Source organism: Ambystoma mexicanum, chromosome 7q (genome assembly GCF_040938575.1).
Source record: "Ambystoma mexicanum isolate Mex_15411 chromosome 7q, UKY_AmexF1_1, whole genome shotgun sequence".
Classification (NCBI taxonomy): Eukaryota; Metazoa; Chordata; class Amphibia; order Caudata; family Ambystomatidae; genus Ambystoma; species Ambystoma mexicanum.
In genome coordinates, this window is record NC_090941.1 from 120,097,793 (window position 1) to 120,118,648 (window position 20,856).

General features: G+C 45.2%; 1 protein-coding gene across 5 annotated transcripts in view; it reads right to left on the bottom strand.

The window, feature by feature from the left end:
• SHROOM2 (shroom family member 2) overlaps positions 1-20,856 on the bottom strand; it is a 982,778-nt gene that overhangs the window by 453,011 nt on the left and 508,911 nt on the right. For 4 of the 5 annotated variants that reach the window (XM_069639121.1, XM_069639118.1, XM_069639117.1 and 1 more), the window contains one exon: positions 13,182-13,286. The exons of the other annotated variant lie outside the window; for it this stretch is intronic. In XM_069639121.1, the coding sequence (XP_069495222.1) occupies positions 13,182-13,286 (105 nt within the window). The remainder of the gene's footprint in view (positions 1-13,181; positions 13,287-20,856) is intronic. 5 annotated transcript variants of the gene reach the window in all.

Here is a 20,856-nt window from a genome sequence, read left to right on the forward strand (position 1 = left end):
AAGGATCTGTTCCCCAATCTCACAGACCGCATGGGTGAGAGGTAACCAGCTTGTTCTCTTCCTTCCTAAATGCAATGGTTCAAGAAATATCACTTGGAGGCAACATGCTCTTTTAGAGTTAACAGTAAAGTAAGGCTTGAGTGACCTCCATGTGAAGAAGTTGCTTAGCACTAGTTTAAACTGCTCTCCCTGGAAACATTCTGCAGAACACTACAGGGGTTGTCCTCCAGAGTGCTCTTAGGCTACTTGAGTCTGGCAAACAGTATAGTGGCATCATATAGTGTTAACCAGTAACTGAGCCCAGAACCCTGTGACGAATCCAGGGTATTCACCCCTTCTCCCCAAGGAGAGCTACCCCCTTTTGAGGCTAGAGAGGTGAGCCAGCTCAACAAAGCCCTATCTAGGAGTTTGGGAAAGCAGGATCTCACTGGGAGTGACTTCAGGACTCCCATTCCCATAAGTAGCTCCCTATACAAAATGTACTTTCTGCATATATGGGAGTTATTAGAGAGGACAAAACCTCTCAGTGTTTGGCACAAGGTAATACTCAATCACCTGTCATAAATAATGCATCCTTTCCGAGGAGTGGAGGGTGAATAAAGGGTCAAGGACCCTGTAATGGAGGAGGAGAACCCTGGAGTCAAGACTCCTCCCTGACTTGAGAGCATGTACCCGGGGCAATGCAGAAGTGAGAGAACGCCAAATGGTGACGCAATACATCCCTGGAAGAGACCATCAAGGCCGGAGGAAGCAAGGCTGCATAGAGTCAAGGAGGCACGACCACTTATCGGGTGTTGTGGGCCTGGAGCCCGACAAGAGATGCAGAGTCCCGTGTCGACCGGAGCACGAGACCCTCCATTTTCAAGCTGAGAGCCATAGAAGAACAGGAGTGAGGCGAGGCCAGTGGAAGGGGAAGACCCCCCACATCCAATAGTGAGGAGTGGCGAACAAGTCAAGACGCCTACGCTGCTACCCCGTGACTGACCCACCCAAGTGCAAGGACGGCCACAGGAAAGACACACAGTTTGCCATGGGGAACATGTGTAGAAAGAGAAAATAAGTATTGAGCGAGGGTTGGGAACAAGACCTTAACATCAACAGAGGTTCCCAGAGAATTCAAGAAAGAGAGAGGGAGAGACAGAGAGCCCAAGCAGACAAGAGGTGGTGGGAGCCTGAGAAGCCTGAACAGCTCACCACCCAGACAGGTCAAAGAGACCCTAGAGAAACAGAGTCAGAACACCAGAAGGACCACAAAAACACTGTTGAACTCGATAGAATAGTGGGGTAGGCAGTCCCCTATCGACCTACAGGGGGACGCACCAACAGAGACAGCAGGAAATAACATGGGGACACCAGTAACCCCGGAAACTGGTTGAAGTGTGGAACAAACGGACAAATTGGTGGAAAGGGATTAGGATTATATCCCTCCACCTAAAGAAGATTGGTTTTGTCTCAATTTCGGAAATTTGAGATTAGTACATTCTTTGAGAATCTTTAAGAAACTTTTTGATAAGTCGGACAAGAACTGTTATACCTTGAAAGGAACATTTTAGGTAAACATATTATCAGATTAAGATATAGGAGGGAGTGCTGGAAAGACTGAGAAGCCTCTATGGAGAACAGAGAGAACTGTCCACCTTTCTGCTACGTTTTGTTAAGTGGTAGGGCCAGGTTAGTGGATTAGTTTGGACCGGGGAATATTTTTGTTTTGGACTGTAGACGGGCACCTTGGTTTAGTTTGGATAGGAAACCCCCTTTTAGCAAAAGGGATAGAAAGGCATTTTTCCTTTGAATTTAAATAAAACTATGCGTACGAATCTCTGCTTTTGAGTCCTCCTTTTGGCTTGCCACAATGCCCATTAACAGCTGAATGCTTTGATATGCAAAGATATTTTAAGATGCCATGCTCGAGATATCTAGTTTGGTTCTAGGGTATTACCTGCAACACCTCGCCGTGTTCAACCACTTTGATTCCCCTTGGGTAATATACAAGAGGGGAGGGCCCTGGTATGGATGTAGGGAGAGGACACTTTCCCAATTGAACCGGGGCTCTTGCTCCAGAATGACTGGTTAATGTTACAGATAATTTCACCCTCTACTCCACTGTAAACCATTGAGGAGTCCTCTTGGTGAGTGTGTATGTGCTTTCTGTATAAATTCATTAAAACCAACTGCACATATTACATTCTTAAAAATGCAAGTCAACAGTAGTCTAATCGAGTTATGGTGTGGGAGAATATAATGAGATCCAAATTCTCAACATCAGAATTAGGGAGATCTAATGGCATATGAAGAGTACGGCCATTTCACAATCTGCATAATGGCTTTTACTGGGTAAATCTTAAATGTCGTCTATGATGCAAAATAAGAGCTAAAATGGATAAAGCCTCCATAACGTAAATACTTTGGTGAGTGATGTCTGCAGGATATTTAACACAATCCACAGATGAAGTAATAAACCCATCACAAGTAAAGCAGCAACATCTAATCTCAACACATAATAAAAAGCATCAAATCCTCCACGCTGTACTTGCTCCTATGCGTCGACTGCATCACATCAACGTCTGCATTCCCCATGGTTGCCCATTAACCCATTGCAGTTCATGTGCTGAGTGCGTTACTATTGCAGGTCGAGTAAACTAACAGGGAGTAAGCAAAAGGGGTGCAAATACCTTAGGAATGGGACAGGAAAGAGCAGACAAAGTACTAGATTAGGCAGGTCAGGGATGTGTACAAAGGTGGATGTCTCTAGAAAGTGTATGTGTTGGCATAGGTATAGGGTGTGGAAGGAGGAGACTTGATACACAGGTGGCATTGTTGTGGTCGAATACTTATTTGGTGAAAATAAACGAGGACAACTTCAACTGTCCCTAAAACTAAGAGGGGTTTTCTTGCCTCAACTAAATACTAAGGACACTGTCCGGATGTACGTCTAAAGCAAATAGTCCACCATGCTGTGTCAAAACCTATTTCCGTCCCTTACACTCTGAAATAACTATGGAAAAATTAGGATCTTCTTAGTCGAGAAGAATGACTCACTTTTTCTGGACTGAGGCTTTGCGTTCACCTCCTGGTGATGGAGTGCATTCTCCAAACTGCATAAAACAAAAGTTCTAACCGTTCTCCTGGGTGATGTCTTTATCAATGGAAGGCACAGAAAGGAAAGTCTGTCCGAGTTACGTATTCTGTTCACAATACCAGGGGGATGGCTCCCTCCCCTCTGGTTCTTCCTAGACTCGATGTGACAACTCAACAAGTAATAGGGGAATGTCTGGGCCCCTGGTCACAAGTGAGGGGGGAATGTCTCCCTTCCCCTGGCCTTTCTCATGCTCCTTAAGCAGTTCAACAAATGGTGGGGTAATGCCTCCCTTCCTCTGGCCTTTCACAGGCTTCTTAGGATGCCAGAGGAAAGGACTCCCTTTTCTCTGGTTCTTTTCCAGCTTAGAGTGACTCCAAAAAGGGGGGGAGGGACAGACAGCTCCTTTCCCCTGGCTGTTTTCCAACTTCTCACTTTTCCACTTCCCTCTTGCTCTTCCCAGACTTCTCTGCTGTTCGTGAATACCTGGTTCACTATCCTGCCATGTACTACTATTATGGAGGAGTTGTAATTCTTTCTCTGTAATTGGGTTTCCAGACCATTGCTTTAGCTGTAATTACTTCTTCACAATGTTTCTTGTACTTAGGGTCCCATACCCTGACTTCATATGCAGTTGTTTGTTTAAAGTCCCTTTCCCGGCTCTACTTCCCAGCCTTGTACTCCAGGGCACTTATACCGTCCTTTAGGGGGCCTCCGATCTGTCCTCCATCCCCACCAGCTAGGCCCAGCAAGCTCCTACGTTCAAGGAGTTTTTGTTCAGGCTGTGGCAAGCTCCAGGGTTCGATCTCTTCTGCCTGCGCTCTCTGCATGGTCTGCTCCTGCCACAGCATGTCCATAGCTGCTGCTGCTTGCTGCTGCTCTGCCGGCATGGGCTGTGTGGCCCCTTGTCTCTGGCAGACCTCTGCAGTCTGCTTTCCAGCAGGGCGAAGGATCCTTCTTCCTTCAGCCCTTTTCTGAGGCTTCGCCTTCTCGCCTCGCATCTCGGTTCCCCCGGGTTTTCCCTTCTCTGCTGCACCAACCTGCTTGCGGCCTGGAGGGAGGGTTAAATGAACTCTTCAGTCCTTCTTCCCTTTTTATGTCCTGGTTGCTTACAGATTGTCCATATTGACTAGACTGCTGGAGTTCGTTCCACAGATCACTTTATTACTCTGACCCTCTTCATTGTCTCAGTACTGCTGCAGGACTCATGCAGGTAGACCCTACTCTTCCTCATCTCAGTACTTTTTAAAGGGGTTTGGATGCTCTACCTTACATATGTAAATGGGAGAGTGTGCAATCTTACTAGCCTATATAGGGTAGGAGGATGAGGGAGGGTATGGCATATTTGGGGTATACCCATGTTCTTCCCAGACAATCGTCGCTAGTCCCACAGGGGGGATCCCCTCTAATGAGATCCACCGACCGAGTAACACCCCAGGGGGACTATCGGATAGTGGCCTCACCTCCCTGGCCTCATGGTAAGGGGCTCCCCCTAGGGAAGCAGAGACAATATCCTGGGCTTTGTCAAGGCTGGCAGAACAAACCATGCAATGGTAGTGAAACGGGAGAGTAAGCAGGTGAAAGCAATGTGTATTGGGACAGGGCCACAGTTCAGACTGACTGAATTTTGAGGTGGGCTAAACGGACCATTTTGTTAGAAACTGGAGCATGTTAGATGGTGCACTGGACCTAAATGATAGATGGGAGGGGGGGGGATCCACTGCGTGGTACTCACAAGGTATCTCACATGTAAATGTATTTAGTCTACAGTGGTGTCAAAGAGCTGTAACGAGCACTAAAGACTAGAAGTAGAGTATAGAAGTAGTCAGTTTTTAACTGCCCTGTGGGGATTTGGCGAAGTTTGTTTTCGCTAGCCTTCATGCACGTATATGAGCCCAAAATAAAGTAACAGACCATGGAGCAGAAGCCACTGGAGATAAACCTTTCAAACTAGATCCAATCATCGACTGGACCAGGAGAAGCTATTGTCAGATCTCATGCACAGTGTTACAGGAACAGCTAAAAAGGTGCACAGGTGATGTGGATGACCAAATCACCGAATAATATACACACACACAGATTCTAAAAGTGACTCCCCGTGTTGGGACTATATACATAATCCTTTTACTCATCACAGTATGGCTAGTAACAAAACTATCTAGTGAGGCCATACAAACCACATATTTCCCGTCTTATTGCATAGATCTGGCCCGCTCCTGCTCGCCACACCCTCCATTTGCTCACAACCAGTAATAAATATATTTAAGCATGGTGCTACGCTGTACTACTTGCAGGCATGCTCAGCAGATCGGGCACAAAATATATTTAAGCATGGGTTGAGGCAGAACACAAATATATTCTGTGGGGCTCATTGGAAAGGGGACAAGAGGAGGTATGGGAACAGATGCATTGTTACATAGGAGAGTCCTTGTTTTCCTATACTTTTCAAACTCCTCCATTCCCAACATAGGAGAAGAGTATAAAGCAGAAAATAAATGTGTGGGTTGGAGACTGCACGGGACAAGGTGTTGTCAAGTGAATATTGTGTATCCAAATTGGGAATTGGCGATAAATACAGATAATGCTTTCAGAAAGGTAGTGGATTAACACCAAATGGCTGCTTTACGGATAGCTAATTTTATTAAACTAGCTGTTCCCGGCATAACATAAGCCATTCTAGCAGATCTTAAAGGTCAATATCGGCCAGTAATTCATAGGTCACTTCTGTACCCCTTCTTAAATATCGGAATTACCACTAATCGCTTCCAGGAAGGGGAAGTAGGTCCCTGTGAATTATTAATGGTCACTGAAAAGGCTAAACGTATGGGTAACAATCTTCCTTTGAATTTGAAAGGCATATTTGTATCAGATGGAATGAGACATATGTGCGGTATAAGAACAGTATCTAAGTTCCACCGATTACATGGCCCTCTATGACGTGTCTTTGTAGATGTGCAATTGTCAACCTTGTTCCATTGCAGAGTCCCTGTGACGTCATAAGATTGCATAGCAGCAGAATTAGAGCACCTACTTTCAGTTTTAGCTCGGGAGGAGGCATTTGTCCTACAGTGTTTCGCTATTTAGAGACTGCAATGTTGAGCCAGCAATTAACTATTCATTTATTTATTGGAAATTTGTATGGCACATATACACAAGTGTTTTATTGACACTGGAACCCCCGTGCCCTGTGTGAAGAGAAGTGAGGGTGGCAAGAAGTAACTTGAAATTATTCCAAATGTTTAAGATAGTGGAAGAAGGTGAAGGTGACCGTGTAGAACTGTGCTCATTCCATTTGTTAAAATGATAGCGGTTGTTGAAGTAAAAGGGCACACAGAGGTGCACTTTGCCATTTGGACAGCAGAGGGCAACCTAACACTGATGAATTGCATCAGTCGAGTACGAAAACATACCTAAGCGTTTTATATAGATATATGTTTCTGAAATTCGAACTTGCATGGTAGATCTGAAAAAGTTAGGATGCACCCCCATTGTATGCTGAAACATGAAAATTAAGAAACTATTCAGTGTGTAATAGAACACTTAGCAGTTGGTCTGACATGGATGTGCCATCTCTATTTAGCATCCTTTTCTGAACCTGCATGGCAACTCAGCATATCACAAATGAGAAATTTCAAGCACTATACACCAGTCATTTTTTGGAATTCTTGGTTCCCTCATGGCTGAGCCACCAGCTTTGTTCTCGTGGACTGCTGCGGCTCCAATTCATCTCTGGACTTGCTAGTGCTCCCCTACCCATTTCCTGCGGTCCATGTCTCATCACTTTATGATGTCCTTGAAGGAAGTTGGGCTTAACAAGAGACCAACACAACATGGGCTCTCCACTAATTATGCTCCAAGGCCCCTGTAAATAAGTGCATTGAGGGCACCTATTATTTAAACTATGGAAAAAAGACTGGCCTGTGGCACAGCACACCATTTAATGTTTTGACACACATTAGAAGCATGCTAGGTGTTACAAAGGTGAATTGGGGTAGAGTTCAATAAGTCTTTCATTCCTTGAACTCAAGACTGCTCATTTCAAAACATGATGCTCTTACATACTGCTGAGATTTGAGACAACTGTCTCAACCAGAAACTTGAACTTCAAACAATGTGTTACAAGGCCTCTCTGGAGGGGAACGCAAAATAAAATAGAGAACCAACATGGAACACATAAATGATGCACACAAAGAGAGCAGGTCAAATGGAAATAGCAGTATTCTTAGGAGTCGGAAACAGGAATAGGTGTTGATGAGCAGAGCATTTTAGACTTCTCTAACAGCGCTCGGGAAGGTGCCACATCCGAAACGTGGGAGAAAAAACCCTCGACACCGTAGGGTCTATCCCGGTGAGGACCTTCGCTTGTTCTTGGATGCTGCTTTGGGCACTTTATGAACTTGAGGTGGAGCAGCTTCTGACCCCCGCAAAGCTCCGTAGGCGATCTGACCAACTTGAGTTTTACATTGAAAACCACCAGAAACCAATGTGGCTGATGCAGAGTGAAAATAATATTCGACAAACGCAAAACACGTTGCACCAACTGAGCAGCAGCATTCTGCACGAGCTGTAAGAGCAGTATAAAACGCATATTGTCCCCCGAATTCTCAGGGTTTGAATGGCTGGTTAGTGGTGGAAGGATTCTGCTAAGAATCGGTTCCAGCCACATTGAAGAGTGTACTACATTAGTAGTCAGTAATTGGAAACATATTACTTTTGCAAAGAAGTACTTTGTAAAAATAAAAAAATAATTCTAAAGTCTTACCACCCTTGCTAATTTGTTTGACAAATAACACACAAGGCAAAGAAAGAGCTCCTACTCTGAAGTGTGCTGCCAATTTATAGATCCCACAAGGTGAGAGGACCTGAATTCTCTGATGCTTTCTCAGACCGGGAATGTGTGATTCACATTTCATGCAGGAAACACTACTTCCTTGTGTGCAAGAGCTAGCCTCAAGCCAAGCGGTCACGTGCCCATATCACCATGTGCTAGCTTGCAATAGGAGCTTTGCTCAAAACGTTGTGTGGGATCACAGCTGCTTCTAAAACTGAAGCTCAGATGCCCAACTTTCAATGAAAAGCTTACACAGTAACTAGTCTTTTTTTGGCTAAATCTGGTTTTAGTTGATTGAAAGAAGAGGGATGTTGTAATTGACCCACAATAAAATGCCAGGGTTTTCCTAAATACATTATTTTGTGGGTGATTTTGAATGCATTAAGATTGTTTATAGGGCACCCTTCACTTCTGCCTTCCTGATCTTGCCTATTCATGCAAGGGAGTGTTACTCAGTCTTGGACAGCCGCTTTAGGGGACCAGCTGTCTGCTAGATCTTCTGAACAGCAGTTGGCCCACTCTAGTCAGGATTGCCCATCGTTTCATTCTTCTGCAAAAGGTGTGGTTAGGCCTAGATATTCACCGTACATACCAAGACAGATTTGGCTCAACAGAGTTCTGATTACATGGATTACCAAATTGTGCAAGAATTAACCACTTCTGCAGTGGACAGAACGTTGCAGCCCAGAAAACCACTGACAAGATGGGGGATCATGAGGAGGGTTGATGAAATTGCAGGTGGCTGTGCTGGTTTCCCCCAATCCGATCTGTACAGTGTTGCAGACATTAGCAGCACCAAAGGGTTGGGTGGGCGTTCTGGTTCGATGAGATTGGCTCCAGCCACCACTCTGAAAGAAATCATACAAACAGAACTGCTTTCTTTCTGTCATGACGGTTTGCACTGTTGCTGCATCTCTTGGTTTGCAGTATGATCCAGAGAGCACAGGAAATAAGCTGCACATCCACCAGCCATGCTGCCAAAATGAGCTGCTTGCGGGGTCAATCAGGCACTTCCTGCAGATTGGGGTGGTGGGAAATTGCGTAGTCTTTTTCAAAGGACAGGCAAGCAGCGCTGGTCATTGGGCTGGATTTTGCCAGATCAGGCATAAAATGTCTCCCGGATCTCGGAAATGCATTTGTACCCTTTCAGGCATAAGTCGGAACTCTAACTCAAGTCGTCCGGAACAAAATCGAAAGACTTGCCTACTAGACCACTGGAACATCGGATTAGAATCCTTCTGAATATTAATATTCTTGTGCTCTGCAAAAAGTGAAGTTTTTAAAAGGTACACAGCTGTACTTAAATATTTTCTGCAATTTGCTGGGCATCATTACAGGAAATGCTCCTCCTTTCTTAGGTTAGTTTCTTTTGGATCATAATTTATCAGTTAATGCCCCGAAATGGATATGTTGATTTAGGAGGGATCAGGGTGAGGGCTCCTGAGTCAACTCTCCCAACACCCCTCACCACCTCCCTCCCCTGCTGTCGCCAGTGGGATCCCACAGTTAATTTCCATTTCCAGCACTACCGTGCTGGCAATTTTGCATGGGGCAGTAAGAAATACCCAGTCTGGGCCAATAAATGCACCAGAGCACGGTGTCCTTAGTAGCGATGAGCGCGTTTGATAGTTAACTCCTCGCAGTAAGGCCACAAGTCACCACCCTCCCCCTTGTCCCATCCCTTTCTGTCAACCCCTTTTCTTAAAGTAGGAACAGGGGTTCAGAGAAGGGGGGAGCTACTGAAGATCCTCGCAGTAAGGCCACAAGTCACCACCTTCCCCCTTGTCCCATCCCTTTCTGTCAACCCCTTTTCTTAAATTAGGAGCAGGGGTTGAGAGAAGGGGGGAGCTACTGAAGATCTGATCAATCAATCAGCTGGCTAATTTCAAACTCGGGCTTGCCTCCATGTATATTTTTGCCCGTTGATCACTCTGACGCTTTCATCATTTTGCAAACCCTGATGCTTTGTTGTTTTTGGAGCTTGTCCCTCTCCAAAATGTAATCACCTGGTGAGTTTTCTGCAGTCCTCTCCAAGTCTGTTCTTCAAGAGTCCCAATGATGGGGGTGATATTGATAATTTATTTGTATCGCGCTCGTGCACAAGTGTTTCAGAGCGCGAGAGTTCGGCCGCAACAATGCAGAGCTGCGCGCCGCCAAAGCTTGGCTTGCTGGATCGCCGCTGCATGGAGGCATGAAACCCCAAGCCCTCATAATAAGGAAGCGATCTGCACGTGACTGAAAATCATCCTGTACGCTGTTGAACGCACGCACAGGTGACTCATACAGAATATATAGAATTGACGTACAGTTTGCATTGAAAAATCTTCATGTGCTCACCAACACAGCCCGATCCCAAACAGTGAAATGGTCTTAAAGAGTATATATGGCTCCTATTTAGCAGACATTTTGCTATTAGGGTGCATATTGTGACAGATGAAATGAGTACCATGCAAAGTGTGCATTACTTGGTTAGAAGACTTCCATGCTTTAATTACTCCCACACACATCATTTTCAAATGCACTTTGATTTTACGCAAAGCAGGCAGCATCCTGCATTCAGAGCATTCCACTAGCTCCACCCCTTCTCCCCACCCACATTACTCTGACAATCAACCCCAATCCCTCACCCCGTGTGGAGGGGAAGTCCCCACAGTAAATTGGGTCCATTTCCAGCATTGCCAAACCCACCAGGTTTTCAGGAACACCACTGGCCATGTACATGAATACACACATTGCTTTCAAATGTATCTGGTGCGCGTATCAAGAAAACAAGGACTATTTGTGGCACTGTAGGAAGGGACATGGGGGGCCTTCTGATCTAAACCGTTCGGTGTGCTCCTTTTTACCTAACTGCAGTTTCTATTTTCCCACACTTGCGTTTAACCAATTGTTCTCTCAAACAAAATGTGTGCAATCACAAATGCAGTGCCCGATTATCCATTAAGCAGAGTAGGCACAGGGCCATGGGCCCCACTCCTTTTAGGGGCCCCGCGACAAGAGAAAAAAATAAAGCAGTGCAGAAAATTAAAAACGTATTAGGAGATCATTTGCGAAGGGGGGTGGGCTACATTTCGACTGCAGAGGGGCCTCCACACGGTTTAATTTCAGAACTGCACAAATGGCATAACCAGTGACATCAATGGCGTCCTTGCAGCCAAGGCCCTGCGTCTGTGTCTCCAAGCACAGCACCGTACCCCAGCATGAAAGAACAAAGCTGAAGCGACCCTCTCCATCCTTCGGCACAAGACAGGGGTTTTATTCCGGCTCAAAGCCATTTCCAGGTTCAGATTCCAATAATGAAGCACTCCTCAAGCAACATACTTAGCTCAACATATTGTCAATGTTTACACACTTCAAACGGCCGTGTGTTTGGACTTGGCTAGAGTCTATTTAAACCAGTTTAATAGTCAAAAGACTCCACGGGTAGACTGTTTGCATTTCCAGGTTAGACGAGGTAGGAAAGCTGCGGCGTTAAGCCACGACTGCAGGAAATGGAACCAAGGGTATGTCATGTAATTTGGACTATGAAAGGTGCCCACAGGCCACTAAATGGCTTCCATGTGCCGGAAACCTATTTAAGTCAGTGACAGCAATTTGTGATAATGTCTAGCCCGCCCGCTTCAGGTAGTACCAGAAGACAGTACTTGTTTAATAAAATCTCAGCCATAGCTTCACTCAGCCCTAGTGGTCCCCATTCTGCATCTCCTCGATCCCTTCACCACACTAAAACTATCCATCCCAGATGCTCTGCAACCCCTGCACCTTTACTTGTAACCCCGTGGGGCGGGGGTGCCCCTATGTATAGAGTTCTGTTGCTTCTCAGATAGCTTTGCTCCTAAAAAAACACAAACATACATACTTGTAAGTACTATTACTCACAATAGTGAGTGAGAGCTCCAGAAAATAATTTTTAGTAATTGTATTTTACTCCCTAGTTTGTTAAGTTTGGAGTCAAAAGATTGAGGTTGTAAATACATAGTACTCATTCCCAAATGGTCTATTTTAATAAAAGTTCAAACAGATTTCATTTCTGATCAGTAGGCCTTTGTTCAGATCCAAGTCCAAATATTGCATTTAAAAGAGTGACTGTTGCAGAAGGCGCTATTTCACTTTCCCATTTCAGAGGAATCTCCCTCTACTCCCTCTAGCTGATCAGCCCCACAGCCACTTCATGTACTCCCCCGACCAGCTCCTGCCCCTCCTTCATTCCAGTCTCCATTAAGCGGACCTGAAACCCAACCTACTGTGCGTCGGCCAACCTGCCAGAGTCGCTGGAGCATCACGCTTGGGGCCAGCGGCATGGAGAGCACAACTGCCATTTTCTTATAATGCAAACATTCTTTTTATCTATCAATTCTCCTAAATCAAAGAGAGGCATTTTCATTATGTAGGCCATCTTCAAACAAAACAGCACTATATCAGAGGTCCTACTTACGGAAAAGGCTGCTCATGCTACTGGTCTGCACACCTGAGCAGTGCAGGTGGCATAAAGAGTTAAACACGTGTACTGATTGGCCTAATTTTAGATAGTAAAAATGGCAGATATGCTGCTTAGCTAGAGCCATTACTATAGTACACACCCTGGTAGCCAAAAAACAGCAATGCTATGCGGCAGTGTAGACTAGTCTAGTTTTCCCATTCGTCTGAAATGGTAGCTATTTTGAATCTGCCAAAAAGAGAAAGAGGCGGAGTTCTAGAGGGATGCCTCCTTTACTGAGAAAGCTCACTCACTTCTACTTGAGGGCGAGTGTGCGATTTCTAAACTGAGCACACTGAAAAGGGTGAAATCGCTGAGTTTGCGAAACAGGAAAAGTGACTGCAAAAAAGGGGTCAGTTTACATTGCAATGTTTTGGAGTCCAATATTTCTCTCCCCTGGTTTCTCCAGTCTGACCAGCAAGCTTTCTGCTTCAAGAAACAAACACAATTAGATCACGTTTCAATCTGTGATGCAAACTTGTCAAAATATCACAAAAGATAAAATACCTCACAGCCATAACGGGGTGAAAAGAAAAATGGATGAAAAGATTAACACAAATGAACAGGCAACAATGGGAAAGGAGTAGGGGCTCTCTGGCGCCCCCTTATGCATCTAAAATTACTTCACTAGTCACAATGAATGAATGCACTACGACATTAGCAGAGCACTAGGAATCTAGAATGGAACAGACAGATGCAAATATCATGGCGGCAGCGAGGAACAGGGTCTCCTGGATGGGCGTGACTGGATGTGCACCAGGGAATGGGGGGATGACACTAGCGATCCCATACTGTACCTCATAGAACTTCTCAAGATCTTCGAAAGAAAGCTCCTGGCCACGTGAACGTCGCTGTCGGAGGGCATTTTCTGGGCCACCAGCTCCAGCACCAATGACATCCTCCTGAGCAGCCGAGTAATGAGAGGAAGAAACCAGATAGAGTTGGGAATGATGGCAAACAGAGCTACACCGTTCAACATGCTTGGCGCACACAGTACACTACGCCCGGCCACATTTGATCTGGAACGCTTTTATCGTTGATGTAAAACGTTATAGAATGATCTGAGTTCTTTCCAGGCGTTTAGATGACTCTACACTAGCAGAAACGTGCATTTATTTATTTTCATAAGGTACACATTACAATCTCAGTGGGATGTTTCATGCAAATATGGCGTGCTTGAAAATGCATTATATGGTCAAAGAAATCAAGGGAAAGAAAGACGGCACATGTATTAAAAACAGGCCAACAGACTAGTGCAACACAGACACACAATACATGCCGGGTCCTGGACATGACCTTTACCAAAACAAGGATACTGGACGATGTCGGTTCATCAGCTTGAAAGGCTGGGTAGATTGGAGATTTTTTGGCTTCCGGGGGTGATTAAACGCGAGCTGTTAAATTGACTTTTGTTTCTATATTATTGGAGCCGATGATATGAACATCTGATTACCTTTGTATAAACCGGAGAACGCATGTTCATTATAGAGAGCCTATTTTGGCCTATCAGAGGATTTCAATTTTGATTTGTTTAGGCATGTAGATGATGATAATTTGGTGATTTTTAAAGCAACTCATGAAGACAAGCGCCATAAAGTACTGCAAAATTCAGTGTTATTACCAACTTGTGGAACTCCATCGACCTGAAAATGTTAAAAGGAATGAGTCGGCCCGACCAAGGTTTCGAACCGGCGTCACACGGCATCGTGCCAAAAGAGCGATCCATCTGGATGAGACAGCGTTAGCAGTTTGGTTCTTGTAGTGTGTTACATGCATGACACTCACTTGCAAGTGCCAAGGGTTTAAGGTAGTGGGGTGAGAGGGAAACAGGCATCGTGACACATGGGTATTATTCAGTGTGCAGTAGATATGCATTCCAGAAACGATTAGCTACCAAAGAATTGCTATGTAAAAGTTCGATTCACGATTAGTTTCGGCCCATTCGTGTTACTTTGGGGGAAAAGTATTGTCATAAGCAACAAGAGACGGGAGCAGCCACACCCCTCACCAGCCACACTTTCCATACCAACTGCCCCCGCCGTACACATGCTCAGCATTCAGAGCAACTCCTTGCCCCTGGTGGCATCCATTCTGCCTTACCATCAACTGCTGCCGTGCCTTTGTGCTCGCCCTATTGCTGTGGGCTACCTCTTCAAATCAACGAGTGTCTTGTCCCACTTGATCTGCCTGATCACACACCACAATGCTGGGGTCTTTTATTTTAGAACATTGCAGTGTTAAAGTCACGCCTTTTCCATTAAAATGAACCCTACTACTTACTATATGTACATGCCTATTTCTACATTATATTATTACAACAAAAAAAAACACAATTTACTTCAAATGTGCTTTTTATACAATTCCATGAATCAATTCAATTTGTTGGCAAACAACCCCCCTAAAGGAAACGGGTGCATTCTTTTCTTCTGAATTTGTGTGCTCTATACCTCACCAGCATTGGCTCGTAGGTAGGTGTATAAGCAAAGCAGCGTCTCACGTTGCATTTTGCTTTTCAATTGGGCATTTTTAAAGTAAATCAAGCTGCGCTCTTGGCACCTCCCCGCCCACCTCTTGCATCCATTTCCTGATTGTACTACCCACCTCCCTGCCCTCCCACCGACCCCGATTGCCCCCTGGACGTATAATAGGTCCTCTTTCCAGGGCAGCCCTCCTGCCCTGGAAGCCCCTCAGCAAAGGACATTTCCAGCAGAAGCAGCTCCAGAGCGTGTTGGCCCGTGGGGGCCGGCAACCGTCAGCAGCAGCTGCTGACAAGGTTAGTACGGTTCGGGCAGGGGGTGCAGGTATTCCTGCACCCCACTAAACTGTCCAACCCAAAACCATCTTTTATTATTCTCCATTAGCATACAGTCTGATGGTCCGGGCCAAAGTTAGTATAGTTATTATCCTCTCTCACATCTAGCCAGATTGTGTTAGTGAGCCATATCCCATCTAGCCTGGTTGCCATATCTTCAGTGTCACTACATTTATTGTTCTGCCTCCATATAGGGCCTCTCTCACTCTATCCATGTGTCCCAAATATAGGCGTTACTGCATCTACTGCTGTACATTTACTGCTGTACCCCCATATTAGTCAATTTCTTCCTCTATCCAGGTGTCCCAAATCTAGGTATTAGTGCATTTACTGTTGCACACTTACTGTTATGCCCCCATATTAGGCCATTTCTGCCTCTATCTAGGTGTCCCAAATATAGGTGTTACTGCATCTACTGCTGTAAATTTACTGGTGTACCCCCATTTTGGCTCCTTTTTGGGCATTCCTCCCTCTATCCATGTTTCTATCCTAGGTGTTACTGCATTTCTGCTGCACCTCGCTTTAGGCCTCTGTACCTCTACACAGACACCCAGAATCTAGGTTTACTACTTCTGCTGCTCTGCCCCATTTTAGGTCCAGGTATCCCAGATCTTAGGGTTACTGCATTACCGGTGCACACCCATTCTAGATCCCCTGCCTTTTTTATCCAAGTGTCCCAAATCTTGGTCCGTCTAGATCCAAGATAATCACACTGCAATCAGCCATATCCGCCCTCAAGTCAATTGTACTTGTAAGCGATACCGGCCATTTCTGCTGTGCCCTCAACGTGAACTTCTCTCCCCTCGCTAGGCACCCAGAATCTAGGTGATAACACCATCTACTCCGCACTAAACCATGAACTCTTTCCCACCTGGAAAGTTCCCATAACTAGGCATCAATGCATTTAAGATTTCTCGATTACCATCCTATGCGCCTGCCACTTACCAGGTATCCGCATGCCAACTACTACTGCTGTGCCCAGTTAGTCAAGCTACAGGTGCTTCTTAAACTAATCACTATATCTCCAACCCAGACACCTTCACCAACTGCGGGTTTGGACAACCCAGCTCTTGCACCCAGCATGACACCACATAACCGAGGTTGTCACTGCACAGTCGGTAGAGCCCCCCCCCCCATCCAAAACGCCCTCCCCCACTGCACGTGAACCTCCAGGTCTCTGCCAACTCAACAGCAAACTCGCCGCATAACCCACCTCCTACATCAACGAAAGGACCCCAAATATAAACAAAAAGGGAGAAAAACACATCTGAGCCAGAAAGAAAATACCTGCTAACAGCTGATCCGCAAGGGTATACTACCCCTTGTTCAACAACCGCAATAATGCAAACCCACTAAACTAATAGATTCCAAAGAACCTCAATATGCCACGACACAGAATGGGACACTGCTAGAGAAAATTGGAAGAAAGAATACATTAAATGGAACTACACCAGGGCACCCCGCCAATAAACACAGATACAATGGAAACACACCAAGCATGACAGAAAACGAAACAAACTCCAAGAGAAGGGAAAGTCTTTGTACCTAACACAGTAACTCGCAACAGACCTCCAAATGGAACAAGTCACAACCGCCAATGATGCTAGACGTTCCGGCAAGATAAGAGGACCGCACTGGAAAAGACCAGAAACATCCAGAATGAAGAAAAGGGAAAACAAAGCCTGCACTCCATATTTATTTATATATTTAGACATTTGTAAAGTGCACCTAACCCTGAGGCATCTGGGCACATATCACCAAAACACTAGGGCACCCACAGCAACCGCAACAAGATACAGAAGAGGAACCAGAAGAAGTCAGGAACAACCCAATACAAAACCTAGCAGATCAGACCACAGTGAGCACTCTGCACATCCTGAGAGCAACAAGGAAAACAGCCAACAGGACAACCATATGAAGAAACCCGGAACAAAACTAAACAATGCTATAAAAATACAATGCAATCTAATCAACGCTAGATCAATGTCCAAACACGCTACAGAGATCTACAATCTACTCTACGATAGACATCTTATTCATCACAGAAACTTGGCTAGATGGCAACTACAAAGTCACACTACACAGCTGCCTACCCAATAACTTTAAATGCACACAGGTAAACCGAATAGGAAAAAGAGGAGGACTTGCAATAGCCTACAAAGGACACTTGAAAATAAAAACAGACCCGCTAAACATCAGAAACTGCGCATCCCTCGTACTTCACCCGACTTCCAACTCAAAACAAACCTCACATTCATACTCCTCTCTAGATCGCAACCTACGATGCAACCTTACTATACACATTCATAGAAACCATCAGGAACATAGCCATCAAACAGGACTACCTGATCATAATCGGGGACTTCCAACATATGGTTTGAACAAGTGAACACCAACTCTCAAAAATCACTAATCAAGCAACTCGAGACAATTAAACTACGCCAGATGGTAAAAGGAGCGACACACACAGCAGGACACACTCTTGATGCAATCTTTGCCAACAAAAACCGGATCTCTATTGCACCACCAATACAAATGCTATGAAGCAATCACCTCATCATACCATTTGTGATCCAACTATCAGCCAAAGCAACCAAACAGCCCCAAAAGCTCCCCACCATCTGGAAAAGAAACTGGAATACCATCTAAAGTAGTTACTTAAAAGAACAACTTGAATCCTTGAAACCATCAACCGCAAGCTTGGAGGGAACCAGACCTAGACGAAAGAGCAGACCTAATCCAGAAATGGATCACCGGTACAATAGACGGCATCGCCCCGGAAAAACCCTTCACCCCTTCACAAAAGAAAGCAGTGACAAGATGGTTCAATCCCACCTCAGTACAACGACAAACAAAAAAACGGATACTTTGACTAGAATGGAGGAAAAACTACGACTAGGCAAAATGAATAAACTAAAAAAAAAGAATTCAAGAATACAAAAAACAACATTCTTAAAGCCAAAATAAAATACTACGACAATGGAATCACAATAGCGACCAACACCCAAAAAGAACTATTCAACTTCATAAACGAGATGAGAAACCCACCTAGATGCAACAACACATCATTACCTTAACAAAAACACACCATTTCAAAAATAAAATCACCTAGATACATCGGTACATACAAAGCAAATTTATCGACCAGACCGTATACCATGTCCCAACGACCATGGAACGACAAGCAGCTGCAAAGCTTCACACACATCAGTAGAGAGACTCATAAAGGTGGTGAAACTTAGCAATAAAGCAGGATAACCAATGGATACCATGCCAACCAGACATCTATAAATCCACACTCACCAAGGCACGCCACTGGAATGCCACAGAAACCTCTTCAACCAATCACTCTCAACGGGGAGAGTCTCACGGTCCTTCAAAACTGCATACATCAGACCACTCCTCAAGGATACTACAGGCGATGTGGAAGACCTCTCAAACTACAGACCCATATCAAACATTGCCTATCCGGCAAAACTGCTAGAAACCTAGATCTACGGACAAACACTCGAACACGTAAAAACACATCAACTGTTGGACCAGGCACAAGTCGGCTTCAGACCCATGAGAGGGACGGCCCTTCTCTCTATCTGGGATGACCTTAAGACCAACACAGACTCCAACACAAACTCTGCATTGATACTACTATGCCTCTCTGCAGCATTCGACACAGTCAACCACAACATCTTAATCATAAGACTAGAAGAAACAGGGATCACCAACATCACTGACCTGGATTAAATCATTCCTATCTGAAAGAACAGAAACAGAATGGATAAAACCATTCAAATCAGCACTGCGAGACACCACCTGTGGAGCACCGCAAGGATCCTCCTTATCCCCACTCCTCTTCAACATCTACTTGACCCCACTAATCAACCTCATCAAAAGGCACGCCCTCACCTGCTACAACTACACAGATGACACCCAAATCATCTACAAAATCAAAGTTGTACAAAAGGAGAACAACAGTAGTAGACTGTCTGAAAGAACTCTACGATTGAATGAACACAAAGCCTATAACTCAACCCAGGCAAGACAGAAATCATGATCATATCCAAAAACCAGGAATGCAACCAATACATCCCATGGCCAACAGGACTAGGTGTAGTGCCCACACCATCCAAAATCGTCAAAACCCTTGGAATCCTTATGGACAACGAGCTAACACTAGAACAACAAGTAAACACAATAATCAAAAAGTGCTTATTCCATTATTCCATCTACACACAGTTAAAAAGATCCTACCAATCCTCTCCTTTACGCACAAAACACTAGCCACCATTTCCTTCATCATGTCCAGGATAGACTATGCCAACAGCTTATACCTTGGTATGCTAGATTATCTACTGAAGAAACTACAACGTATGGAGAATACGGCAGCCAGACTCCTCAAACTATTGCAAAGAGACCACATCACCCCTGCGCTAAAGATGCTACACTGGCCAGTCAAAAAACGAATCACATTCAAAACAATGTGCATAACACACAGAGCAATCCGCGGCCATGGAACAAAATTCCTACAAAAGAAAATCATTTACCAGCCGGCCAGAACACTCAGAACCTGTAACGACATCTGCCTGGGACCAAAACAACACACCATGAAAATGTTGGGGGCTCAGCATTCTCCTGCCTATCGGCAAAAACGTGTAACTCCATCACGCGAGAAATTCGAAACATGAAGAACCATCTAGCTCTTCAACTCAGAACTGGACGAAAACAAATGCACAACACCCACACCCCTCGGACTAAACACACACCTCACAAGACAGAGGATTAAAAAACGTACCCCAGTAAGTGCAGGGAGTTGGAGAGACTTTCCCGAGTTGCAGGTAGGGCCAGGTCCGCACGGAGGTCCTTAACAGTCTAAAGAGGGAGATGGGAGCATCCTAGATCGAACCACAGACAGAGGGTATAAGAGTTGAAGGAGCAAGAATGGCGACCAAACAGGTAACCACAGAGACTGGGTACAACGAGAGCACAGAGAAAAGGTCCCACTGCCCCCCAGTCCCTTGACACACCCCAAAAGAGGTCAAGGAACGAGGTGGTAGGTGCACACCTTTATAGGCCAAAGTGCAAAACTGGTGCAGAAATAAATTATCCCGGACACTCAGTGGATCGGGGCTGGGGAGGAGGAGGCACCATCTCTAAATAGCCCCACAGACAACCTACAACAGAATAAAGGAGGGGGATCTCACGTCCCCTTAGAGCACCACAATATGCGACACTAGCAGGGACGCGTTTCACAGGTGGCCATAGCGTAAGAGGTCCGATGGCGCGCCACCACTAACCAAACCCACTAATAATCTCATCCCTCACTGCACGCACCTCTCAAATTCTAAACATAACACAACCATAACTATACTGTACAGCAAACTGCACACACTTCACTACACCGCAACAATGAAACAGACCACACACAGCCCCGCACAACAGCACACGACGGCTACCGACCGAAAAATCACACCCACACTCTGGTGTAAACCTAACTGAAGCTGCCAGCAGCACATCACAGCCCTGTGCAGGGCAAATGGGTGGGGTTGGACAGATTTCCCCATCGCCAGTACACCCCAGATTGGTATGCCGACCTTGGACCAAAATGTAAGCCCACCAACTGAGAGAGAGAAAGAGAGAGAAAGAGAGAGAGAGAAAGAGAGAGA